This window comes from Odocoileus virginianus, unplaced genomic scaffold (genome assembly GCF_023699985.2).
Source record: "Odocoileus virginianus isolate 20LAN1187 ecotype Illinois unplaced genomic scaffold, Ovbor_1.2 Unplaced_Contig_6, whole genome shotgun sequence".
Taxonomy (NCBI): Eukaryota; Metazoa; Chordata; class Mammalia; order Artiodactyla; family Cervidae; genus Odocoileus; species Odocoileus virginianus.
In genome coordinates, this window is record NW_027224323.1 from 3,138,908 (window position 1) to 3,166,311 (window position 27,404).

The window sequence follows — 27,404 nt, forward strand, 5'->3', positions numbered from 1 at the left end:
ATGCAGGAAGGGAGCACGGGGCCTTCCGGGGAGGAGAGGCGTTTTGGGGAGGAGGGGGCATTCCGGGGAGCAGGGGGCATCCCAGGGAGGCGGGAGCGTTATGGGGAGCAGGGCATCCCCTTCCTGGCCCCTGCCGTCAGCTCCTGCTCGGGAACCCGGCGGACACGCCAGGCACTGTGGAGGGTGTGTGGGAATGGGGGCGTGTGGGGGAATGTGGGTGTGCAGGGTGCAGAAGTGTGTGTACGTGTGTGTGGCCTGTGTGTGGGTGTGTGGACGTTTGTATGTGTGCAGGTGTGGGCTGTGGCCGTGTGTTCTTGTGTGTCTAGACAGGGCTTTGTGTGTGGGCGAGGGTGAGTGTAGGTGCGGGGCTGTGCATGTGTACGTAGAACTGTGGGTATGTGGGTGTGTATATGTGCAGAGGTGAGTGTGTGGGCACAGGCGTGTGTGCACATGTTGGTGTGAGCAGTGTGCAGTCTGCTCATGTGTGGGTGTGTCGCATGCGTGACATAGAGGTGGGTGTGCATGTGCATATTTATTAGCACAGAAGTGGTGTGCATCTGTGTGTTCATGTGTCTGTATGCAGATGTGGGTCGGCATGGGTGAATGATGCGCACCTGTGTAGAGGTGTGTGCATGCTCGTGTGGCTGTGTGTGTGCAGATGTGGGTCGGTATGGGTGAGAGATGCACACCTGTGTATGGGTGTGTACATGCTTGTGTAGCTGTGTGTGTGCAGATGTGGGTCGGCATGGGTGAATGATGTGCACCTGTGTACAGGGGTGTGCATGCTCGTGTGGCTGTGTGTGTGCAGATGTGGGTCGGTAGGTCTGGGTGAATGATGTGCACCTGTGTACGGGTGTGTGCATGCTCGTGTGGCTGTGTGTGTGCAGATGTGGGTCGGCATGGGTGAATGATGAGCACCTGTGTACAGGTGTGTGCATGCTTGTGTGGCTGTGTGTGTGCAGATGTGGGTCGGCATGGGTGAATGATGTGCACCTGTGTACAGGTCTGTGCATGCTTGTGTGGCTGTGTGTGCAGATGTGGGTTGGCATGGGTCAATGATGCGCACCTGTGTACGGGTGTGTGCATGCTTGTGTGGCTGTGTGTGCAGATGTGGGTTGGCATGGGTCAATGATGCGCACCTGTGTACGGGTGTGTGCATGCTCGTGTGGCTGTGTGTGTGCAGATGTGGGTCGGCATGGGTGAATGATGAGCACCTGTGTACAGGTGTGTGCGTGTTTGTGTGGCTGTGTGTGTGCAGATGTGGGTCGGTATGTCTGGGTGAGTGTGCACATGTGTAGAGCTGTGTGTGTTGGAGTGTGTGTGTTCCTGGATTTGTGGGTGGGTACATCGGGGTACATGTGCACATGTTTACAGGAGTGTGTGCTTGTATGGCTGTGTGCAGATGTCGGTCAGTATGTCTGGGTGAATCTGCACGTGTGTACAGGCGCGCGTGTGTGTATTTGTGTGAGTGTGTCTGTGTGTGTGTGCAGATGTGGGTTGGTCTGTCTGGGTGAGTGTGCACATGTATACAGGTGTGTGTGTGTGAGTGTGTGTGTTCCTGGATTTGTGGGTTGGTACATCGGGGTACATGTGCACATGTTTACAGGAGTGTGTGCTTGTATGACTGTGTGCAGATGTCGGTCAGTATGTCTGGGTGAATCTGCACGTGTGTACAGGCGCGCATGTGTGTATTTGTGTGAGTGTCTGCGTGTGTGTGCAGATGTGGGTTGGTCTGTCTGGGTGAGTGTGCACATGTGTAGAGCTGTGTGTGTTTCTGGATTTGTGGGTGGGTACATCAGGGTGCATGTGCACATGTTTACAGGAGTGTGTGCTTGTATGGCTGTGCGCAGATGTCGGTCAGTATGTCTGGGTGAATCTGCACGTGTGTGCAGATGTGTGTGTGCATGCGTGGCAGTGTATGCCATCCCATGTGTCCCCTTCACACTTCTTTGTCCTTGTACAAGTTGCACAAGCTCCCAAGAAACGGGCACTTTCCTCTGACAGACGTTTGTGTCCTGCTGCACTGGACAGAGTGTCTTTAGCCCCATGACACTCAATGCTGAGAGGCCAGGCCTGGAGGCACTGGACACCCTCACCAGCCGACCCTCTTCCTCCACCCCCAGAGGTCCAGGACCAAAGCTGCCCCCTCACCCATAAACACCCCACGTGCATTTGGCGCAGCCCTGGTTCCCACCGCCCTGCCCCAGGAGGTGATCTTCCCAGCCAGGCAGCCTTGGACCTGTTCTCCAAGGAGCCCTGACCCTTCAGCTCTGAGTTACGCATCAGCCTCCTCTGAGAGACCCACCTGCCTCCCCCAGGGCTGTGCTTCACGCTGTAGAGTTTTCACGGAGCTTCGTAAAACCAGAAGCCCCTCACATGCAGTGTGGTATGACCATGGGACTCGGCACCCACACTGGAGAGATCTGGAGGATGGAGTGCGGCGGGCAGTGATGCTGAAGCCACATAACCTTCAGGGGGTTTGGGGCACAGGGGGCTGCACCTGCCTAGACAACCCTACCTTCACACCAGAACACCCTGCCAGGCACATGTACCCCGATCAGGTACGGGCCTCACAAGGCAGAGGCATCACCTGTAGGCACAGGCTTCACCCACCAGATACAGACATCACCTGCCAGACACAGACGTCACCTCCAGACACAGACGTCACCCACCAGATACAGACGTCACCTCCAGACACAGACGTCACCACCAGGTACAGACATCACCCACCAGACACAGACGTCACCTCCAGACACAGACGTCTCCTCCAGACACAGACGTCACCCACCAGATACAGACGTCACCTCCAGACACAGACATCACCACCAGGTACAGACACCACCCACCAGATACAGACGTCACCACCAGATACAGTCATCATTCACCAGATACAGCCGTCCAGATACAGACATCACCCACCAGATACAGACATCACCCACCAGATACAGACGTCACCCACCAGATACAGATGTCACCTCCAGATACAGACATCACTCACCAGGTACAGACGTCCAGATACAGACATCACCCACCAGGTACAGAGGTCACCCACCAGGTACAGAGGTCACCCACCATTTATGTTCATCACCCACTGGATACAGGCACCACCCACTGGATACAGGCATCAACCACTGGGTACAGGCATCCCACCAGATATAGGCATCACCCACCAGGTACAGGCATTGCCCACTGGATACCAGCATCACCCATTGGTAACAGGCACCACTCACCAGATAGAGTCATCACCTACGGGATACAGACATCACCCCCCGGGTACAGTCAACACCCAGCGGATACAGGCATCACCCACCAGATACAGGCATCACCAATTGGATACAGGCACCACTCACCAGATACTGTCATCACCCATGGGATACAGACATCACCCACTGGGTATAGTCATCACCCACCAGATACAGATGTCCAGATACAGATGTCACCCCCCAGGTATAGACATCCAGATATAGACATCATCCATCAGACACAGATGTCCCCACCAGATACAGACATCGCCCACCAGATACAGACATCACCACCATATACAGACATCACCCACCAGACACAGAAATCATCACCAGATATATAGTCATCACTCACCAGATACAGACATCCAGATACAGACATCACCCACCAGATACAGATGTCACCACCAGATACAGACATCTCCCACCAGATACAGATGTCACCACCAGTTACAGTCATCACTCACCAGATACAGACATCACCCACCAGACATAGACATCACCCACCAGGCACAGATGTCACCACTAGGTACAGACATCACCACCAGATATAGACATCTCCCACCAGATACAGAAGTCATCACCAGATATATAGTCATCACTCACCAGATACAGACATCCAGATACAGACATCACCCACCAGATACAGATGTCACCACCAGATACAGACATCTCCCACCAGATACAGATGTCACCACCAGTTACAGACATCTCCCACCAGATACAGATGTCACCACCAGTTACAGTCATCACTCACCAGATACAGACATCACCCACCAGATATAGACATCACCCACCAGGCACAGATGTCACCACTAGGTACAGACATCACCACCAGATACAGACATCACCACCAGATACAGATGTCACCACCAGATACAGACATCTCCCACCAGATACAGATGTCACCACCAGATACAGACATCTCCCACCAGATACAGATGTCACCACCAGTTACAGTCATCACTCACCAGATACAGACATCACCCACCAGACACAGACATCACCCACCAGACACAGATGTCACCACTAGGTACAGACATCACCACCAGATACAGACATCACCACCAGATATAGACATCTCCCACCAGATACAGTCATCATTCACCAGACACAGACGTCCTGATACAGACATCACCCACCAGACATATATGTCATCACCAGATACAGTCATCGTTCACCAGACACAGACGTCTAGATACAGACATCACCCACCAGATACAGATGTCACCACCAGATACAGATGTCACCAGATACAGTCATCATTCACCAGATACAGACATCACCCACCAGGTACAGACATCACCCACCAGATATATATGTCATCACCAGATACAGTCATCATTCACCAGATACAGACGTCTAGATACAGACATCACCCACCAGATACAGATGTCACCACCAGATACAGACGTCACCCACCAGGGACAGATGTCACACACTGGGTACAGACATCACCCACCGTTTACATTCATCACCCACTGGATACAGGTGTCACCCACTGGGTACAGGCATCCCACCAGATACAGGCGTCACCCACTGGATATGAACACCAGTCACCAGATACAGGCGTCACCCACTGAGCACAGGCACCGCCCACCTGATAACAGGCATCATCAGTCAGACACAGGCATCACCCACCAGGTACAGTCATTGCCCACTAGATACAGGTACCACTCACAGATACAGTCATCACCCACAGGACACAGACATCACCTACTGGGTACAGGCATCACCCACCAGGTACAGTCATTGCCCACTGGATTCAAACATCACCCATTGGATGCAGGCACCACTCACCGGATACAGTCATCACCCACAGGATAGTGACATCACCCACTGGGTACAGCCATCACTCACCAGGTACAGTCATCACCCACTGGCTACAGTCATCACCAACTGGATGCAGGCATCATCCACTGGGCACAGGCGGCACCCGACTGGTTCAGGCAGCCCTTGTCCCCTTCCTTCCCATGGCCAATTCCTGGCTCCCCCAAGACTGTCAATATTTGTTTTCCACGCTCTGCAGGACTCCCACTTCTCAATGCAAACAAACAGGCACACCACCACCCAGACACTTCTCCAAACCCATCCCATCTCTGGGATCCTGATGCTAACTGACAGCTGCCCCGCATCCAGATCCAGGACCAACTTTTTTATAACGACAGCCCTCCGCCCGGGACCACGCATGCACGCCAGCGGGCCAGGCGGGCGCCCCCCCTCCTTTCCGCTGCCCACCTCCCCTCCGCCCGCACTCCCCAGCAGTCTCTCTCTCTCCCCGAAACGCCCCCGTCTCTGCCATCAGGAACAAATATGATTTCTGATTGAACATCACTTTATTTGCCAGTTCTGTGGTCTTTTCTTATCTTGTTCCACATTGCTCAGGCTTTGTGGTTAAATTATGTATTAAGGTCAATGTCAAAACAGAGAAGATCTGTAACCTACAGGGAGCTGGCTTTTATTCGTGATTAGGGTGAAGTGCGGGCTGCCTGTCAGGGAGCGGGGAGGCGCGCCCAGCGTGGGGGCCTCCGCGGCGGGGGCTCTACAAAGGCTGCCCGCCCGGCTCCCGGGACGCACCGTCAGAGCTTCCCCCGATCGCCCGCCTCTCTTGAAAGCCCCGCTCGCCCCAGCTTCAATCTGAGAGCTGTCAGACGCACCTATGGAGCCGTGTCATAAATCAAACGCAAAGTCTGCTCGCTGGGGAGCGCCGCGGATGTCATGTACCCGCTTGTAGTTTGAGATCTTCTGAAAGAAAATGGTGTCAGAATAAGGAAGACAGGGAGGGATGTGGGTTTTCTGGGTTGTTTTTTTCTTTCTTTTTCCTTAAAAAAAAAAAAAAAAAACAGACAACACTTGAAAAGACTGACTGTAAACTTTTTCGTAAAAACTTGCATGGTTCTGAGAGCCGGGTTCAGCCTCGCCGTGAATGAATGAGGAGAGTGCAGGCAGGGGCCCCGGAGGAGGGCAGGAGAGTGTCCAGCCGTCTTCTTCTCCCCCACTCCCCCGGAATTTCTTCTTGAGAGCGTATGTCAACAAGCGTTCACATTAGTTCCCGGGCTTGCCTGCTGGAGACAAGTCCTCCTGCCTCCTGGAGACGCCTTCCAAGGCAGGCGGAGCCGACAAGAGGCTGTGTGTCGTAGGCACTGAGCTTGTGTGCCTGGAGGTGGGGCGCCCCCACGGACACCCCTCCGGCCAGCCGGCCGAGCACTCCCTTCTGCAGCGTTCTGCCACGGCCGCCTCGGTTGCGATGATTCCCATGTGCTGAGGAAATGAAGGCACCTGTACGCTTTGGTCCACCCACTGCACCTGCTCTTGAGACATGAGCTTTGGGAAAAGCAAGACCAAGGACGTCCCCGCTGGCCCAGTGGTTCACACTCCGCGTTCCCGGTCTGGGAGGCTCGGATTCGACCCCTGGCCAGGGACTGAGATCCCACATGCCGAAACTGTGAGTTTGCGTGCCTCAGCTAAAATCCCGGGTGCCGCAGCTAAGACCCGGCACCACCAGGTAAATAAAATCAACAGTAAGGAAAGAAAAGCGAGACCTTCCCAGGGAGACCCAGATGCTGCCTCATCCAGAGCCTGTGGGTGATGGTGCTGCCTGCATAGACGGAATCTCTTGGGTTTCGCATCCGGCTCTCAGGGGCTCCACTTCAGGACCCCAAGGGCCTCCTGTTATAAGGAAGAGGGTCCTCTGTGGACCAGTGGGCATTGAGGTGCCTCTCAGGGAGCCTCGGTCTCTTGTCCCTGCCCCCCACTAGGCAAGTCCACAAAAGAAGGTGCATTAACTCCAATCCGTGCAGAACACAGGGTTTGAGAATGGATCTGAGCGATTTAGTGTGGCTTTATACTGACCTCAGGATTCCGCTGGTGATTCAGCAGTAAAGAACAGGCCTGCCAATGCAGGAGATGGGGGTGCAGGAGATGGGGGTTCAATCCCTGTGTCAGGAAGATCCTCTGGAGAAGGGAATGGTTACCCACTTCAGTATGCAATTCAGTAGCCACTTAACCAGTTAAGCCAAGTAGCTAATTAATGATGTGGTGATGGTTTCAGGCGGACAGCAGGGGGACTCAGCCATACATGCACACGTATCCATTCTCCCGCAAACTCCCCTCCCATCCAGGCTGCCTCGTGACATTGAGCAGACTTCCCTGAGCTGTCCAGCAGGTCCTTGCTGGTTCTCCATGGTAAATACAGCCATGTGTCCATGTCCATCCCAGACTCCCTGACTGTCCCTTCCCCCATCCTTCCCCCTGGGGACCATCAGGTTATCACAGAGTCTTGAGCAGAGTTCCCTGTGCTGTCCAGCAGGTCCTTGCTGGTTCTCCATGTTTTTTTTTGAAATTTTTTTTTTTGGAAATGGTTCTCCATGTTAAACACAGCCGTGTGTCCATGTCCATCCCAGACTCCCTGACTATCCCTTCCCCCTATCCTTGAATGGTTCTCCATGTTAAACACAGCCGTGTGTCCATGTCCATCCCAGACTCCCTGACTATCCCTTCCCCCTATCCTTCCACTCTGGGAACCACCATTTGCTAAGTCTAAGAGTCTGTTTCTGCTTTGTAAGTTCATTTGTATCATATCCTTTTAGATTCCACATATCAGGGCTGTCACATGATATTTCTCCTTCTCTGATTTCCCTTACTCAGGATGACACTCTGTAGGTCCACCCATGTTTTGGCAAATGGGATTGTTTCATTCTTTTTCATGGCTGAATAATGTTCCTGTGTGTGTGTGTGTGTGTGCGCGTGTGCGTGCACACGTGCCACATCTTATTTATCCATTCCTCTGTCCACGGACATCTAGGTTGCTTCCACATCTTGGCTGCTGTAAACAGCCCTGCAGTGGACGTTGGGGAGCATGTACCCTTTCAGATCATGTTTTTCTTCAAATATATGCCCAGGATTATCTCTGTGGGAATCATATGATAGCTTTATGTTTAGTTTTTTATGGCGTCTCCATACTGCTCTCCATAGTCGCTGCACCAATTTATATTCCCACCAACACTGTAGGAGGGGTCCCTTCTCTCCACACCCTCTCCGGCATTTATTGTTTACAGATTTTTTTGATGATGGCCATTCTGACTGGTCTGAGGTGATATCTCATTGTAGTTTTGATTTGCCTTTCTCTAATCGGTGATGTTGAACGTCTTTTCATGTGCCTCTTGGCCATACGTATGTCTTCTTTGGAGAAATGTCTAGATAGGTCTTCTGCCCAATTTTTGCCCACTCCAGTATTCTTGCCTGGGAAATCCCATGGAGAGAGGAGCTTGGTGGGTTACAGTCCATGGGATTGCAAAGAGTCGGTCACAACTGAGTGACTAAATGTCAACAGTAGACTGTCGTCTGAAAATCGGCGAAGGGTGGTCTTGTCCAATACCCACCACTCTATGCTTTCCCCCAAGAGTGTAATAGACGTAAGACCAGCTTGCATATATCATAAGGTCTGCGGTTGCTCACTCAGCAAAGAATCTGCCTGCAATGCAGGAGACCCTGGGTCAGCAAGATCCCCTGGAGGAGGGCATGGCAACCCACTCCAGTATTTTTGCCTGGAGAATCTCATGGACAGAGGAGCTTTGAGGGCTGCAGTGCATGGGGTCGCAAGAGTCAGACGTGACTTAGAGATTAAACCACCACCAGTAACAGAGTGCAGTGTATAATGTATTCCATCACATACGTGTGACGTGTGTGTACGTGTGTAGATACACATCCAGTGGACACACACAGTGACTAGGCGAAATGAGAAAGGTGTCAGAATCTCATAGAAACCAGAGCCCCGGAGAGATCAGTTCAGGAGGCGGAGGCCCAGAAGCGGCAGGCGGGACCCTCCCGGCTGTTGGAAGCAGCGCCCGCCTCAACTCGAGCGATGTAACGAGAGGTGGTGTGTAAAGCCGCCAGGCTGTGCGCTGGGATGTCTGCACCTCCGCCCAGTCACTCGGCAGCATCCAACTCTTTGCAGCCCCATGCCATGCCCTCCTCCAAGGGACTTTCACAACCCAGGGATCAAACCCAGAGCAACGCGATTCTACTGGCCCGAAGCCATCTTCATGCTTGGGCCAGGCTGCCTGGACGGAGACAAGAAATGAAATTTCGAGCAGCTGAATAACAAATGTGCCAACAGTGCATTCCTGGACTCTACCCCATCTTTCTCTCCGTTGCAGAATAGAGACGCGGACACAGAAGAGAAACCACGTGGAGACAGAGGCGGAGACGGGAGGGAGGCGGCCACCAGCCCAGGGATGGACGCCTGGAGCCCCCAGAAGCTAGAAGAGGCGGGAAGGACCCTCCCCTGGAGCCTTTGCAGGGAGCCCAGCCCTGAGTCACCTTGACTCAGACTTGTGGTCCCAGGGCAGGGGGAGGACGGATGTCTGTGGTTTCAAGTCTCAGGCTTTGTGGCCCTTTGTTACAGGAAGTGAAGTGTTAGTCAGTCAGTCATGTCCAAGTGTCTGTGAGCCCTTGGACTGCAGCCCAGCAGGCTCTTCTGCCCATGGGATTCTCCAGGCTAGCATACTGGAGTGGGTGGCCATTGCCTTCTCCAGGGGATCTTCCCAGCCCGGGGAGTGAACCCCTGTCTCTTGCATGGGCAGGCAGATTCTTTATCCTCTCAGTCACCAGGGAATCCTGATTACAAATGACCCACCCAGTGCACGCATCCTGCGGGCCCCTCCTGGGGGCCTGCACCCTCCAGCCCTCATCAGCCAGGCACAGATGCAGACAACTCAGGCACGCCCGTACCCCGTGGCCTGCAGAAGTAGCCCGTCCCGCCAGCCCCACCCCGTTCAGCTTCATTACCTGCCTCCCGGCTCCTCCCACGTCCCCACTGCAACGCCTCCTCCCCGCCGCCCAGGGCCTCCCGTCTCCAGGGTCTGTGGGTTCTTCCCAGAACATCATCTCTGCGTCTACCTGTGTGTCTCTCCAGGGACAACGACAACCAAGTCCCGGGTCCCAGGTCAAGGTCCCAGCTGACATCCGTGCAGACTCCTGACCTGCCCTTGGGGGCGACGGGCACGCAGCCAGTCTGCGCCCTGCGTGGTGCGGCTGGGATCTGGGGCACTGCGGAGGCCGTGGGCAAACCAGGGCACCGGCCGGCTCAGGGGCGCCGGCCGTGTGCGTGTGAAGCCAGCCAGCCCAGCGCCTGCGATCGAGACTGACGTCCAGGCCTAATTAGCTGCACCCTGCTCTCCACGTCTCCCCTTATCAAGTGGCCACAGCCTGGCCATCACGCCTGGAGCCCAGACCAGACAGCTCTCGCCGGGGAATACTAATCAGCGGTAATTAGCAGCAGCGAGCCGGGGCCGAGTGCTAATGGGCCTCATGCTGGTGCCCACCCGGGGACCCTCTGGAGCTGCGGTGCCCACCCGGGGACCCTCTGGAGCTGCCCAAGCTCTGAGGCACTGAGCCGGCCCCCCTCAACCAGACACCACGCTGGTCCAGGCGGGAATCAGGCAGCCTGGGGACCCCCACTCCCGACCCCTATGAACACACAGGTGTGCACACGCAGAAGGCCACTCTGCCTGGCTCCAAGAGGGGCTGGGCCCAGGAGGCTCCCTCCCACGGGTAACCTGCCCCCCGTCTCCCCAAGATGCCCTGACCGCCTCCCTCCAGACCTCACAGCTCAAGCCGGGTGGGCGGTACCGTCTCCAGTCTCCCCAGCATCCACGGTCACCTAGGACACATCCCTGTCGGCCGGTCAGATCCCGCGACTCCAGCAGCCCCGTTGGACCAAGGCTGTGATCCCCTTGTACAGAAATGGGGCCTGTGCTCTCCCCCCGAGGGGCTGACACTTTCATTTTAACTCTTGGGTCCTGAGTCAGGGCGTGAAGACTCTATGGCCCTGCTATGGGCTGAAAGTGTTAAGTGTTCATCATTCAGTCGTGTCCAACTCTTTGCAACCCCATGGACTATAGCCCGCCAGGCTCCTCTGTCCATGGGATTCTCCAGGCAAGAACACTGGAGTGGGTTGTCATTTCCTCCTCCAGGGGATCTTCCTGACCCAGGGATCGAACCTGCACTTGTTATCTCTCCTGCTTTAGCAGGAGGGTTCTTTATCACTAGCCTCCAACTTTGGCAAGTCAAGGGAAATCGGGATTTGGATTCCCACACAGGATATGTGTGTGCTGACCTAAGTCCAAAGCAAGACGGCACAGCCAACTGGCAGAGCTGGGCCCGGTTCGTTCAGACCCAATGCAAGTGCTGCGGGGGGCCCTGCAAACTCTGAGAACATCCAGACAGGGAAGAAACGATCTTGTATTCATCACATGGGCATAGAATGGGGGGGGGGGTCTGGGGTCTACAAATGAGGTGAGGGGCACGGATGAGGCAGTGAAGCCCCCCCGAAAGTGCCAGCTCCCTAAGAAGGCAGCCCAGGCCGTGGTGGTGGTGGTGTCTGTCTGAAACTTTTCCTGAGCAAGATTTTCAACATAATCAACTGTTCCTTCTACCGATTGATGCCAAAACCCTCTAAAGACAGGGCTTTTCATGACCCCTTAGAGCTGGTGATTTCTTTTTCGTCACGTTGCTTAAGCACAAATGTAAACTACTCACGTGCAACATTCTCTTTTTTGGTTTTTCTCATCCTTGTGATCAGTGCTCAGTCGTGTCCGACTCTTTGCAACCCCGTGGACTGTAGCCCACCAGGCTCCTCTGTCCGTGGATTCTCCAGGCAAGAATACTGGAGTGGGTTGCCATTTCCTTCTCCAGGGGGTCTTCCCAACCCAGGGATGGAATCCAGGCCTCCTGAATTGCAAGGAGGATCTTAACCATCTGAGCCACTGGGGAAGCCCCTTTTTAATTTGTATTTATTTATTTTTGGGTCTTCGGCGTTGCATGTGGCTCTCTCTAGCTGCAGCAAGTGGAGGCTGCGCGTCTTTGCGATGTCCAGGCTTCCCGTGACCGTGCCCTCTCTTGCTGAGGAGCACGCGCTCTATAGCGCGTGCGGACTTCAGTAGTTGTGGCGTACGGGCTTAGTCGTCCCACGGCATGTGGGATCCTCAAGGGCCAGGGATCGAACCCGTGTCCCCTGCATTAGCAGGCACATTCTTAACCACCAGATCGCCAGGGAGGTCCGTGTGGGGCATCCTGATACAGCAGTAAATGACCACAACAAATTGATCAATTGAATTCCCCAAAAGTGATGAACCCTTGACCTTCAAACCTAACACACCCACTTACTGTGACCAGCGATGCTGACTCAACGTCAGGTTTGGTGGAGAAATATTCTTCAAGCTTTCGTACTGAAGCTGCCTTGGTATTTGTGCATCAGTGGTCCTCACACCGAAAATGCCTTTGGAATCACCCATGTGTCGAGTGCCCACGAGTCAAGATCTGCTTTGCCAGCCCAGGTGAGGGAGATATTGAGTCTGAGAAAGGCTGAGATGCCCCCCTCGACGCCATGGGGAATCAGAAGCCCCAGGAAGGCTTGGCTGGGGCAGGGGGCGTGTATCCTGTGTGGTGACCCATCATGGGAAAGGCTGTTCAATCTGCCCCAAGTCTGAAGAAAGATATATCTGTGTGCATGTGTGTGTGTGTGTGCACTCGGTCATGTCTGACTCTCTGCAACCCGCCTGCCAGGCCCCTCTGTCCATGGGATTCTCCAGGGAAGGATACTGGAGTGGGTTGCCATGCCCTCCTCTAGGGGATCTTCCCAACCCAGGGATCGAACCTGCATGTCCTAAAAAAATGTCTAGTGAAAAGGAAAAGTTGACCATTGACTGCCAATGTTTTTATTTGTGAAAAGCAATGAGTGGGAGGCAAATGCCCATACATGTGTGTCTAGGAATGTGTGTACACAAATGGGAACATGTAGGAACACGTCTGCCCTGCCCTGTCTGAATGCATTTATTCGACAAGAACTGTGCTCAGTGTATGGGTCTCCTCAGGCAGCCATGACAAGATGACCCAAACCGGGAGGCTTAAAACCACAGGCACCCATCTTCCCCCAGTCCTGGAGACCAGATGTCTGAGGTCAAGGTGACCCAGGGCTGAGCTTCCTGCAGTCTCCAGGGGAGGGTCCTTCCCGCCTCTTCCAGCTTCCGGGGGCTCCAGGTGTCCGTCCCTGGGCTGGTGGCCGCCTCCCTCCCGTCCCCGCCTCCGTCTCCACGGGGCTTCTCCTCTGTGTCTGTGTCTCTCCTCTTCTGTGTCTTATGAGGACCCTGTCCTTGGATTTAGGGCCACCCCCATCCAGGAGGAACCTCATCTCAGACCCTTCACTCCATCACCTCTGCAGAGATTCTCTTTCCTCACAAGGTGCCTTTCTGAGGTTCCAGGTGTTGTAAGATGGACATATCTCTTTTCCAAACAAAGTCTCACTCCAGGTTCCAAGTGGACATATCTTTCTGGGGGACACGGTTGCACCCACTGCTCTTATAAGCAGTCTCGGTCGTGTAAGAAGGATGTGGGCTGTTACTGGGTGGGGTGACTTCTCCCATCAGCCCCGGGACAGTCAGACACGCATTTACCAGGTCTAGGTGGGGGTCACCACTTCCATTTTCCCTGGCCCCGGTCATCCCTACCCCCCGAGGCAGTTTTGACGCCACGCTCCCCAGTGAACTGCGCACCTCTTTGGGCTTCCCAGGTGTCGCTAGTGGTAAAGACCCCACTTGCCCACATGGGTTTGATCCCTGGGTCGGGAAGATCCCCTGGAGGAGGGCATGGCAACCCTCTCCAGTATTTTGCCTGGAGAATCCCTTGGACAGAGGAGCCCGGCGGGCTACAGTCCAGGGGGTCGCCAACAGCCGGACTCTGGCATGCAGTCACCAAACCCACAGCCCGCCCGCCCCTCCTGTCCGCGCCCTCCCAGCGTCAGCCATCTGGCTCCCTCGTTTGCGCCCCTGGCAGATGGCACTGTGAGGACTGTGGGGACCCTCTGGCCCCTGACCCAGGGGGGCGGCTCCCTCTGAGCACCCTGGACTCCCACCTCATCTCGAACAGGACCCCAAAGCCCGGCCATGAGCAGACGGCTCCCGCAGTCCAGCACGATGGAGGTGGGGGGGGGGGGTTGTCAGGAAGCACCCCCCACACCCCGACAAAGGCCTCGAGGAAATGATTCCCCAAACCCCGTCCCCACTCACAGCTGGACAGGGTGCCTCTCCCTTCTCCTCCTTCGGCCATAATGTATTTATCTTAAGGCCGGGCGATGCGCCGTGATTCCATCACAAAGGGCTCCCAATCAAAGCCTACCTTATCCGGAGGTAATTAACACAAAGCGTGTTGAATTAAAGATGCCAGCCCTGACACTTGGGCAGGGGGTAAGGGACACGGGTCTCCGGGGCCCCCGCCTCGCGCCCGAGACAGACCAATTAACACCCCGCATCTCCTTTTATGTTAACTCCAATTAAGGCTTCTTAACATTTTTAAAGTTATTTTCCTCCTCGCCGTCTCCGCGTGTCAGGCGCTACATCAAAGGCCTGCTGGTGCAACTCCGCAGGTAATGCTGACTGGCAGGCGGGGCTGGGCAGGGGGCCCACTCACAGGGGCGGCGTGAGGCCCGGCTGGGCTGGAGTCTGGGCCCTCGAGGGGCTTGGGGAAGGGCCGGTCACAACAGGACGCGGGGGCCGGTTACCCCCAGCATCCCTGATTCCCACCAGCAAGGGTCCTGGGGGTGGTGAGACGCCCCGCTCTGGCTCGCCCTGCTGCTAAGGCCAGCGAGGGGGACTTTCATTTCATGCGCGGTTCTCCTACCTGAGAAGTCAGAGCATCCATCATCCGGGAGGACCTAGGGCTGTCGCAACCTGCGTGAGCTTCCAGCGTCTGTGGTAACAGACGAAACCTGGGGCTTCAAACCACAGACATCCACCCCCCCCACACCCTGAGTCCCGGGGACCAGACACCCCGAGTCCCAGGGACCAGACATCTGTGGTCAAGGGCTCCCAGGGCTGAGCTCTGTCCAGAGTCTCCAGGGGAGGGTCCTCCCCGCCTCTTCCAGCTTCTGGGGGCTCCAGGCGTCCGTCCCCTGGTGGCCGCCTCCCTCCCGTCTCCACCTCTGTCTCCACGTGGTTTCTCCTCTGTGTCCCTGTCTCTCCTCTTCTGTGTCTTATGAGGACCCTGTCCCTGGGTTTAGGGCCTCCCCCATCCAGGAGGGCCTCATCTCAGACCTTCACTCCATCACGTCTGCAGAGACCCTGTTCCATGAAACTGTTAGTCACTCAGTCGTGTCCGACTCTTTGTGACCCCATGGACTGTAGCCCGCCAGGCTCTTCTGTCCATAGGATTCTCCAGGCAAGAATACTGGAGTGGCCATTTCCTTTTCCACAGGATCTTCCTGACCCAGGGATCGAACCCATGTCTCTTACATCTCCTGTATTGGTAGGTACGTTCTTTACTACTAGTACCAACTGGGGAGCCCCCTAACCACTGGACCACCAGGGAATTCCTGCTACTGCATTTTTCTGAAAGCTACATCAACTCCAAACATTTTAATGGGGCTCTAAAATTGCTTTCTAAACCGTAAAATGCTCTTCACATTTGCTATCATTAGCACCCCCCACCCCGATAATGAAACATTTCTCTGATCCCAGCTGGGCTTCCCAGGTGGCCCTAGTAAAGAATCCACTTGCAATGCAGAAGGTGCGAGATGGGGGTTTGATCCCTGGGTGGGGAAGATCCCCTGGAGGAGCGCACCCCACTCCAGTATTCTCTTGCTGGAGAATCCCAGGGACAGAGGGGCCTGCTGGGCTGCAGTCCATGGGGTCGCAGAGTTGAACTTAGCAACTGATACAAAGATTCTAAAGCAGTGGGAGAAACACTTTTTGCCAACAAAGAAGTCTCTAAGGCATTTGAAAACACTACATCCAGAGAAAGGTCTTCTCACATCTCACTGTTTCCCTCCCCACCCAAAACGAGATAAATCTAACATCAATCTAAACTTTTGTATCCACGTAGCAGACCCTCAACCTCCCCTTCACCTCGGATCCTGAGAAAGTGGGCCCCCAGGGGAGTCTCGCTCAGAAACTTTATCAAAGATTTCCAGGATCACCTTTGCTCTCTCAGCCTCACGCTTTGTTTTCCTTTAAAAAAAAAAAATCTGAAATCCCACCACTCATCACGGAGGCGTCCAGCTTATTTCAGAAAACAGCATGATCAAACCTGACCTCTGATTTACAGTGCGGCACTTTGACCTCAGACCATCAGCCTGGCGCTAAGGAGGGTCGGGGGTGGGGGGCAGGGAACCACAGGGGGTCTGGGGGCCTCCCAGGTGCCTCAGTGGTAAAGAGCCCGCTTGCAACGCAGGAGACCTGGGTTTGATCCCTGGGTCAGGAAGGTCCCCTGGAGGAGCGAATGGCAACGCACTGCAGCGTTCCCGCCTGGAGAATCCCATGGACAAAGGAGCCTGGCGGGCTGCCGTCCACGGGGTCGCAGACACAGACACGCCTGCGTCACTGAGCACGCACCATGCACACGGCCCTGCCTCCCCCCGTTTTCAAAGCCTCACCTTCTCTGTCTGATGAAGCAAATGCCCCAAAACACGGCGGGCCAGCCCGTTCCCAAAGAGTGTCCCCCCAGGACCTCAAGACGGCCGCCGGACACGCGCTCAGTCTCTCCGTCCGCCTGTCTTCTCGCGTCTGAGAAAATCCAGGCTCTCCACCTGGGTTTGATCGGGCGTGAAGATGGGACACAGCCCCCTGGAGAACATTCTGCAGGTTTTCACACAGGCGATTGAAGGGGAGACCACACCGGTCTCCCCTGGAATGGCACCCACACTTTCTATCTCGTGTTGCTTGGGGTCCACTCGGCCATCATCACAAAGATTCCCCCTACACTTCCGAGGCTGAAGAGATGCACGGGGACCCACAGGAGCCGGAGGCTGCGGCCCAGCTTTGTGGACGGTGGGGTTGTGGTCTGGATATGCTGACTGCCCGAGCTGGGCTGCCTTCCCTGGTTGAGTCCGTTTGAGCTGGAGCAGGAACAGGCCAGACCAGGTTCAGACCTGCCTTGGAAGCAGGTGACATGGTAGATGTTCAAGCGCACCCACTGCGGTGTAGACCCTCCCAGCTGCAAGACTGTAGGGGGTCTGGGGAACAAAGCCTTAAGTCTTGATACTGGAGTCTGAAAACACGGCCAGCACCGCGGGAGGAGGGAGCAAGGACTCCTGTGGGCAGCCAACCACTCCGTGGCCCTGTACCAAGTTCCAACCCGGGTTTCTGCTTCCATTTGACCCCTGCCCTCGTTTCCACTGCTCCATGTGTCAGACTGACTCAAAAGGATGCTCGTGTACAAGGATAATCATCCAAGTGCTTCCAGAGGAATTGTTTCCAGTAGCAATAAATAAGACTGCAGAAGGATACACAGAATGGGGGAGGCGGGGTCCTGCACACAGTGGAATATTACGCAGCCATGAAGAGGAGAGCAACTCTGACACGGGCAACAAGGTGGATGGATGCTGAACCAGGAAGCTCAGGGAGAGATGCAGACACAGGAGGACAGACAGTGTGTGAGCCCATTTATAGGAAACGGCCTCAACAGGCAAATCCGTGGAGACAGGAAGGGAGTTAGTGGGACCGAGGATGGGAGGAAGAGGATGGACAGTGACTTTTAACGGGGACAGGGTCTCCTTGGGAGAGTGAGAATGTTCTGGACGACAGAAGTGGTGGTCTCGCAGCACTGTGAGTGTGCTAAATGTCCCCCGAGTTGCTTCCCTTAAAAATGATATACAAGTGAACCTATTTAGAAAATTGAAATCAAATCACAGGCACATAAAACAAAGCCATGGTTACCGGGGGTTAAGGTGGGGGAAGGGATCAACTGTCAGTTTCTCGTCTAGTCCCTGAATTGTGTCTGCCTCTCTGCTGCCCTGTGGCAGATTCCTCACCACTGAGCCACCAGGGAAGCCCCAAGCTTTAAAAATCACACGTCTGCCGGCGTTCAGGTCCTGCAAGTGGAACCACACACTGTGTCTCCTCCTGTGTGTGCTGCTCTCACTGAACATCCTGTGTTCAAGGTCCATCCTCACTGCAGCCTCTGTCGGAGCTGCCCTCCTTTTCATGAATGCATCATATTCTACCGTGTGGCTGGGCCACATGCTGTTTATCCATCCATCCATACATACATATATCCATCCAACCACCCATCCATCATCTTTTTATCCACTCATCCATCCATCAGCCCAATCATCCATTCATCATCCATCCATCAATCATTTATTCATCCATCCATCCATGCACCCATCCACCCATCCGTCCATCCATCAATCATTCATCCATCCATCATCCTTCCATCCACCCATCTATCCTTCCATCAATCACCCATCCATCAATCACCCATCCATCAATCCATCCATCCATCCATGCATCTATCCATCCAACCACCTATCCACCATCCTTCCATCTATTCATCCATCCACCCATCCATCCATCCATCCATCATCCATCCATCCGTCATTAATTCATCCATCCATCTATCCACCCATCCATCCATGAATCTATCCATCCAACCACCCATTGATCATCCTTCCATTCTTTCATCCATCCATGAACCCAACCATCCATTCATCATCCATCCATCAATCATTTATTCATCCATCCATCCATGCACCCATCCACCCATCCGTCCATCCATCAATCATTCATCCATCCATCATCCTTCCATCCACCCATCTATCCTTCCATCAATCACCCATCCATTAATCACCCATCCATCAATCCATCCATCCATCCATGCATCTATCCATCCAACCACCTATCCACCATCCTTCCATCTATCCATCCATCCACCCATCCATCCATCCATCCATCATCCATCCATCCGTCATTAATTCATCCATCCATCTATCCACCCATCCATCCATGAATCTATCCATCCAACCACCCATTGATCATCCTTCCATTCTTTCATCCATCCATGAACCCAACCATCCATTCATCATCTATCCATCAAGCATCCATCCATCCATCCATGAACCCATCCACCCATCAATCCATCTTTCCATCCATCCATCCATCAGTATCCATCCATCAATCATCCATCCATCCAACCACCTATCATCTTTCCACCCAGCCATTCGTCCATCCACCCATCCATCCATCATCCCTCTACCCACTCTCCCCCCCCAGCCTCTGGGACCACAAATCTCCTTCTTCTGTGTCTGGATTTCCCTGTTCAGGACGTTTCCTGTCAGTGGAGGCACACGCTGTGTGTCCTTGTGTGTCTGCTTCTCTCTGAGCATCGTGTGTTCAGGGTCCACCCACGCTGCAGCCTGTGTCCAGGCTTCCCTCCAGTGACCATTCACCTGGACGTCAGGAGACCCCTACATCACTCAGAATGTGAGTCTCCACAGAGGATGACAGCAGGCCATTTCACTCACTTGTTGGCTCTTTAGAGATTTCTGCAGAAAAAAAAAGTCTTCAAGGCAACCCTCAAAGGCTGACCGTGCAGTCCCCGGTGAATCTGCAGGGAAAGTGGTGTTACCGGCTGACGCTGAGCTGGACTGTCTTTGTGCCGGGAAGTGCTGGGACCCCCACACACCTGCCCGACCCTGTCCGAAGCCTGCATGTGGCCGAGTAGATGTGAGGGTCACGCCGGCCACCCTGCACGTGCCTGAAAGCAGCTGAAACTTGACTAAACGCCTTCTGGATGGCTCCACACTTTGGTGTGTGATGTTTTCTCTGCTGGGATCACTGGCTGGCTGGGAAGGATGTGGGATATTACTGGAAGCTGTCTCCTAATTAGATTTCATCGGGTCTGTGTGGTGACCCTTCAATCCAGAGAGTCAGGCAGAAGTCGGAGAGACGGCTGAGGGGGTGGGTTTGTTAGGAGTACCCTGCAAACTTGCCAGCATCCCTCCTGGCTTAGTTGATTTGTGATGTAACCTGGACCAAGCTGGGATCCAGGGTCAGGCTGGAAGACCGTTCATGCTAGTTTATAAGTGCTCGTCGATAGGTCCCCTTCCAACTGTTTGCAACCCTTTGGACTGTGGCCCGCCAGCTCCTCTGTCCATGGGATTCTCCAGGCAAGAATACTGGAGTGGGTGGCCATTTCCTTCTCTGGTGGATTTTTCCGATCCAGGGATCAAACCCAGGTCTCTTGCATCGGCAGGCGGGTTCTTTACCGTTGAGCCAGGAGGGAAGCCTAGTTTAAAATGAACTTCAAAGAAAGAAAGAAAGAAATGCCAGCCACTTAAACACAGAAAGGTGGGGATGGCTCCAGTTGGCCAGCAGAGAAACATTTTACGTACTTTGGTAAAGGGGTACCATCCCAAAACTGTGCCGAAGCTTAGGCACATCTCCGCTTTTCTGTGGGTGACGGCGCCATCGTGTGGCTACATGGGGAATGGGCACCCAGATCCCGGATTTTCTGGTTCATCTGCTCAGCCTGACTCTGCAACCATCCCTGTCCATCACCAACTCCCGCAGCTTGCTCACACTTGCAGGAGACCCGGGCTCGATCCCTGGGTCGGGAAGATCCCCTGGAGAAGGGAATGGCTACTCACTTCAGTATTCTGGCCTGGAGAACTCCATGGACTGTATAGTCCACGGGGTCGCAAAGAGTTGGACACGACTGAGCGACTTTCACTTTCATGACCACTGAGTCAGTGATGCTACCCAATCATCTCATCCTCTGTCGTCCCCTTCTCCTCCCGCCTTCAATCTTTCCCAGCATCAGGGTCTTTTCCAATGAGTCAGCTCTTCGCATCAAGTGGTCAAAGTACTGGAGTTTCAGCTTCAGCATCAGCCCTTCCACTGAATATTCACGGTTGATTTCCTTTAGGATGGACTGGTTGGCTCTCCTTGCAGTCCAAGGGACTCTCAGGAGTCTTCCTGGGTTTAGCCTCTCAACACCTTCTACCCACCAGGACTACTTCACCTGGACTCTGGCCCACCCTGACTGCCTTCAGCTCTGAGAACTTGCCTTGCTCCTTCCCAGGAGCTCAGAGTCTTCGCAGAGGCTGACCCTGGGATTGCTGTTCCTCGTCCGTGGCTGGCTTCTCCTGGGTGCTCACGGTGTCAGCTCTGCGACCAGCCCCCCACCGTGCCCGTCTCCGCACGCTACAAGGCCACTTCCTCCCAGGAACGCCCCACGAGCAGCAGTTATATCTTATTTTGTTTGTCTATGCACTTTCAGGGCTTCCCTGGCGGCTCAGACGTAAAGAACCCACCTGCCAATACAGGAGACCCAGTTTCGATCCCTGGGTCGGGAAGATCCCCTGGAGGAGGAAGTGGCAACCCACTCCAGTGTTCTGGCCTGGAGAATCCCATGGACAGACAAGCCTGGCGGGCCACAGTCCATGGGGTCGCAAAGAGTCAAACATGAATGAAGTGATTTAGCATGCATGCATGCACTTTGAGTCTCCACAGTGGATGGTCAACCGGCGTCTCCTAAGCTAAACTCCGCAGGGCAGGGCTGAGAGGTGTAGCACAGAGAAGAGGAGAATTCTGTGGGCCCGTTCCAAGCGCTAGAACTACTTGCAGCCTCTTGCTTCTGTGGTTCTGAGGCCACACAGGTGATAAATCCCCGTCGTCACCGGGGCTGCCAGCAGCTGCCTACATCCTGTGGCCCCAGCGCTGCCTCAGGTGCCCCCAAGCCCCGAGATGTTTCTGTGGAAAATGAAAGCATTACTCACTGGGTCGTGTCTGACCACTTGCAGCCCCCTGGAGCGTAGCCTGCCAGGATCTTCTGTCCATGGGATTCTCCAGGCAGGAGTACTGGAGCGGGCTGCCATGCCCTCCTCCAAGGGATCTTTCCAATCCAGGGCTCAAACCTGCATCTCTTGTGTGTCTGCACTGCAGACGGCTTCTTTATCACGGAGCCCCCAGGGAACCCCTTACAGGCTAATCGTGTCCTGAACAGAAGACACTTCCACATCCTGACCCCTCAAGAGCTTCAAACGGGGTTTGTCTAGAAACAGGGTCTCTGCAGAAGTGATGGACTGAAGGGTCTGAGACGAGGGCCTCCCGGATGGGAGGTGGCCCTCAACCCAGGCTCAGGGTCCTCATAGGACACAGAAGAGACACGGACACAGAGGAGAAGCCACGTGGAGACGGAGGCGGAGACGGGAGGGAGGGGATCACCAGCCCAGGGACGGACGCCTGGAGCCCCCGGAAGCTGGAAGAGGCGGGGAGGACCCTCCCCTGGAGCCTCTGGACGGAGCTCAGCCCTGGGACCCCTTGACCTCAGACGTCCGGTCTCCAGGACTGGGGGAGGATGAATGTCTGTGCTTCGAAGCCCCCAGTCTGGTCCTTCGTGACAGCGGCCGCTGGAAACCCCTGCAAAGCCGTTTTCCTCGGTGGGGCTGGCGGGCAGCCAGGGGATGATAGCCCGGCAGAGGCTGGCGCTGCAATGAGGCCGGCGGCGCAGCCTTCAGCGTCTCGGTGTGGAAGACTGGACGGAGCTCCTCCCTGCCTTCCAGGCTCCGCTCCAGAGCCATAAATCAGAGCCGCGCCCGAGGGCCCGTGCGTGGGCACCGGCCTCCCCCGGCAGCGCCTCCTGTTGAATCTGGAAACACGCGAAACGCCTGCACAGCAGGGAAACGGCTGAATCAACCGCGAAGGAGCCACACCGCGAAACGGCTGCGTCACTGGAAGAAGAAAAGAACGTTCTCTGAGGTTGTTTTTGTGGCACGGAGACTGCTCATCACACAGTTTAACTGGAAAAAAAAAATTCTGGCTGTAAAAGCGTCTGCTGTCGCCCTGGTGAGATCCCAGCTTATAAGAAGAGCTGTTTGTTCAGTTGCTGAGTCGTGTCTGACTCTGTGACCCTATGGCCTGCAGCCCGCCAGGTTCCTGTGTCCATGTGAGTCTCCAGGCCAGAATACTGGAGTGGGTAGCCCTGCCCTTCTCCAGGGGGTCTTCCCGACCCAGGGATCGATCCCAGGTCTCCCACTGTAGAGGCGGATTCTCCACCAGCGGAGCCGCGAGGGAAGCCCTATATATAAACATGTCTGTACATATGCTGGAGTGAGCTGCTATTCCCTTCTCCAGGGGGCCTTCCCGACCCAGGGATCGAACCCAGGTCTCCCACTGTAGAGGCGGATTCTCCACCAGCGGAGCCGAGAGGGAAGCCCTATATATAAACATGTCTGTACATATGCTGGAGTGAGCTGCTATTCCCTTCTCCAGGGGGCCTTCCCGACCCAGGGACCGATCCCAGGTCTCCCACTGTAGAGGCGGATTCTCCACCAGCAGAGCCGAGAGGGAAGCCCTATATATAAACATGTCTGTACATATGCTGGAGTGAGCTGCTATTCCCTTCTCCAGGGGGCCTTCCCGACCCAGGGATCGAACCCAGGTCTCCCACTGTAGAGGCGGATTCTCCACCAGCGGAGCCGAGAGGGAAGCCCTATATATAAACATGTCTGTACATATGCTGGAGTGAGCTGCTATTCCCTTCTCCAGGGGGCCTTCCCGACCCAGGGATCGAACCCAGGTCTCCCACTGTAGAGGCGGATTCTCCACCAGCAGAGCCGCTAGGGAAGCCCTATATATAAACATGTGTGTACATGTCTGCCCTTTCTTTTTTTTTACTGTCTCAATTCTTTTTTTCTTTACTGTTCTCTGGAATTTTCTGCCGGGAGCCTGTGCCGACTGCTCTTGCCATCAGGGACAAGCATCTCATGGCGTGTAAAAGGCAAGAGAAACCGTCCTTCCGTCTTGGTCTGGAGGATGGTAGGGCTCGCCCCCGACCCCGAGCCTCTGAAGGAAGCAGGGACCCCCTCCGCTCGTCTTCCACAGTGCCCCCAGCACCCCGCGGGTCAGGGAGACGATGTGCCCAGCCTGAGGGCCCTCAGCGGACGCAGGACCCGAGTTCTGCTGCCCACACAGCAGACCCCGCAGGGGCGCGGGCCGAGCGCACGACCCAGGCCGCCCACCTGCCCCGGCCCTGGGGCCCGCGCCCGTGAGCCCCGGGCAGGGCTCCCCGCCCCCCTGCACTTGTCTCCCCCGGGGCAGGGCCCCCAGCCCAGCCCCGCGGCCGCAGACGCCTGTCCCGGCTTCTGGGAAGCCCTGGGCGTCCGTCCTGGGTGTGGAGGTCGGCGGGAGGCGGCCGTGGGACCAGCGCCGGCAGACGCCGGCGGACGCGCGCCCAGGGTGCCGGACCCCGCGGGGCAGACGGCGGCGTCCGTCAACGCGGCCTCTGTGCCGGGCGGCGGCGATGTTTGTCCGCCAGGGGAGAGCGCGCGTCCGCCCGGCGCTCCGAGGCCACTAGAGAGAGACCACGGCATCCGGCCACCGGGAACGCGGCCACGGGCAGCACTGCCGTGTTTGCTCAGCTCCGCTGCGGGCGGGGCCTCACGGGGGCCAGCTGCAGGCCCCACCTCTGCGGGCTCCTGGGCGGTGGGGTGTCCCTGGTCTCCCCCGGGGGCCCGTCAGCTACGGGGACCACCAGGAGCCCTGGATCCCCTGCTGGGGGGGCGTTCGGGGGCCTTCTGCGTCTTCATCCTGTGCGTCTCCTCCCTGCCGGCCATAGGATTGGACGCTCAGATGTGGCAGGAAGTGGTTCTGAATTCGGTCTTGGAACTCACCCATGGACATAAATCTGAGCAAGCCCCAGGAGATGGCGAAGGACAGGGAGGCCTGGCGTGCTGCAGCCCACGGGGTCGCAGAGAGTCCGACACGACTGAGCGAGTCAACAACCACAGCCCCTCACAACGCCTCCAGCTTTCGGGATTAAAGCAGCCACTGGGCTCTGGGATCAGGTTCACGAAGGTTCCCCTGGAAGCAGAGTCTGTTCAAACCTCACTGAACCCGCTCTGGGTTGGGGGGTGGGGGGCGGCTTCTTCTCCACATCTGGCAAAGTGCTTCTTGCAGTGGGTGGGTTTGCTCACTCGTGTCCGACTCTCTGCGACCCCATGGGCTGTAGCCCCAGGCTCCTCTGTCCATGGGATTCTCCAGTAATTGAAAAAATGGCCCCTAATGATCGACACGGAGATCTCGCTTGTGCAGGTCCCTGGAATCCTCAGATTCACAGAGACAGAGGGTAGATGGTGAGTCCGGGGGCTGGGAGTCCACGTTTCAGGGGCATGGAGTCTGCATCTGGGAAGGTGAGAAGTCCCAGAGACGACGGTGGGGAGGGTCGTACATCAGAGTGAACATAGTCGATGCTGCTGGGCTGTGCTCTTGAAACAGTGAAAACAGAAAGTGTTACATTCCGTATATTTTAACAACACATGATAAACTGCGCCCATTAAACAGGCACATGTCAAGAGCTGGCCTGCGTCACGAACCTCAGTTCCTTTGTGTAATCACTTTCCATCAAATGCTTCCGATGCCTCAAAAACTAAGTGCTTGGCATTCAGTCTGCATGAATTAGTGCTGCCTAGGGGCTTCGCTGGGGGCTCAGATGGTAAAGAATCCCTCTGCAGCGCGGGAGACCTGGGTTCGATCCCTGGGGCGGGAAGATCCCCTGGAGGAGGGCATGGCCACCCACTCCAGTGTTCTTGCCTGGATGATGCCATGCACAGAGGAGCTTGGCGGGCTGCAGTCCACGGGGTCGCAGAGTCTGACACGACTGAGTGACGAAGCAGGGCTACCTGGGGTGCCCAGGTCCTGAACTGCCAAATAATTAGAGATAATTGCTGTCTTCCTTTCATCTCCATCTTCCTTCCCCCACCTTTTTTTTTTTTTTTTTTTGGTTTATGTTTTTAACACCAAAAACATTTCATATTGGGGTATAGCCGATTAGCAATGTTGTGGTAGTTTCTGGTAGACAGCAAAGGGACTCAGCCGCACATATACACATATCCATTCTCCCACAAACTCCCCTCCCATCCGTCTCATCTCAGTGAAAGCCTGTCACTCTCAGGCTCAAAGTTCACATCCACAGAGTCTGGGTCAGATTCAAAGATGTGCGGATGTTCACTAAGACCGCTAAGGGTCAGAAAGTAAAGCAGGCGAAAATGCTTTGTAACACTGGGTTTTTTTTTACTTTAGTAAGGCGAGTTTAATTTCTTTCAATTAGATGCTTGTAAAAAGCCCACCTTTTCCCTAATGGGCAAGGTTATAGGAAATAAGTACCAATGTTATTTGCTGTTGTTGCTTAGTCCCTCAGTCCTGGCCGACTCTCTGCGACCCCATGGACTGCAGCCCGCCAGGTTCCTCTGTCCATACGATTCTCCAGGCAAGAATACTGGAGTGGGCTGCCATGCCCTCCTCCAGGGGATCTTCCTGACCCAAGGACTGAACCTGGGTCTCCTGCATTGCAGGTGGATTCTTTACCAGTCAGCCACCAGCGAAGTCCAATGCTATTTCTACCTATAATAAGCTCAAAAAAGTGTCAATAAGTAGATATTAGTCATTCAGTCACGTCTGACTCTTTGCAGCCCTATGGACAGGCTTCTCTGTCCATGGGATTCTCCAGGCCAGAATACTGGAGTGGGTTGCCATTATCCTTCTCCAGGGTATCCTCCCGGCCCAGGGATCGAACCCCGGGTCTCCTGTATCAAAAGAGTAAACAAAACCTCAAAACTGGCATGCTTGTACAAAATTAGGCACGTACGATAAAAAAGAATCATATCCGATCACATCTCGCAACACAGATGGGGAAAACAGAACGTAAGACCAGCAAAACGTAATTTTCCGTTTGAATGATGCGTCAGTTGATGCCCTCGCGCAGCTGCCGTTAATCACCTAACATCTGCTAATGGAAGCTTCAAGAAACTGCGGGATACCCTTAAGCAGGCGCCCAGACGGCTAGCCCTCCCGGGAAAGCGTTTTCCTTCTCTGACTTGGCCCCTCCTCGTCTGGGGTCTTCAGGGTTGCCGGCGCTGCGTGTGGGCACATCGCAGCCCCCCGGGAAGGCTATTTTGAGGCGCCGTCTCCCCCACAAGCGCGCGTGCCCACCGAGATGCCAGCCCCGGCTGTCACTGTTTACAGCGCCGGGCCCTGGCCGGCCGCGGCACGCCCAGCTCCAGCCCCTGCTGACCTCCTATTTCTAGCCCGTGTCTCCCGGCAACCGCACAAACACGGCTCCCGCGACAGCTGCGGGCCGGGGACGCGGCCCCGAGGTCTCAGATGCAGAGATCCTGTTTCCTTACCGCCACTCAGAGGGAGAGCCGGGCCCAGGGCGCCCGGGGCGCCCGCTCCGGGGTCACACCCGCCCCCTGCCCCGGGCCCGGCCCAGGGGCGCCTGCATGTTCCGACTGAGCCAGACCCGGACGACGAGGGAGGCTATGTTACCGCCACCCCGGGTGTGGATCCATTTCCTCCGTCCCGCGGAGGGCTCCGCAGTCCTCGGGGGTGA

At 55.4% G+C, this 27,404-nt stretch overlaps 1 protein-coding gene across 1 annotated transcript; it reads left to right on the forward strand.

Annotated features, from left to right (window-relative positions):
- On the forward strand, positions 1 to 27,404 carry LOC139033873 (collagen, type I, alpha 1a-like). Its single transcript, XM_070463773.1, has 8 exons — positions 1 to 236; positions 10,159 to 10,346; positions 10,822 to 10,870; positions 14,076 to 14,221; positions 22,362 to 22,455; positions 22,579 to 22,861; positions 23,900 to 24,606; positions 26,918 to 27,404. Exons 1-8 carry the CDS (start codon positions 1 to 3, stop codon positions 27,402 to 27,404), a joined length of 2,190 nt encoding a protein of 729 aa, XP_070319874.1.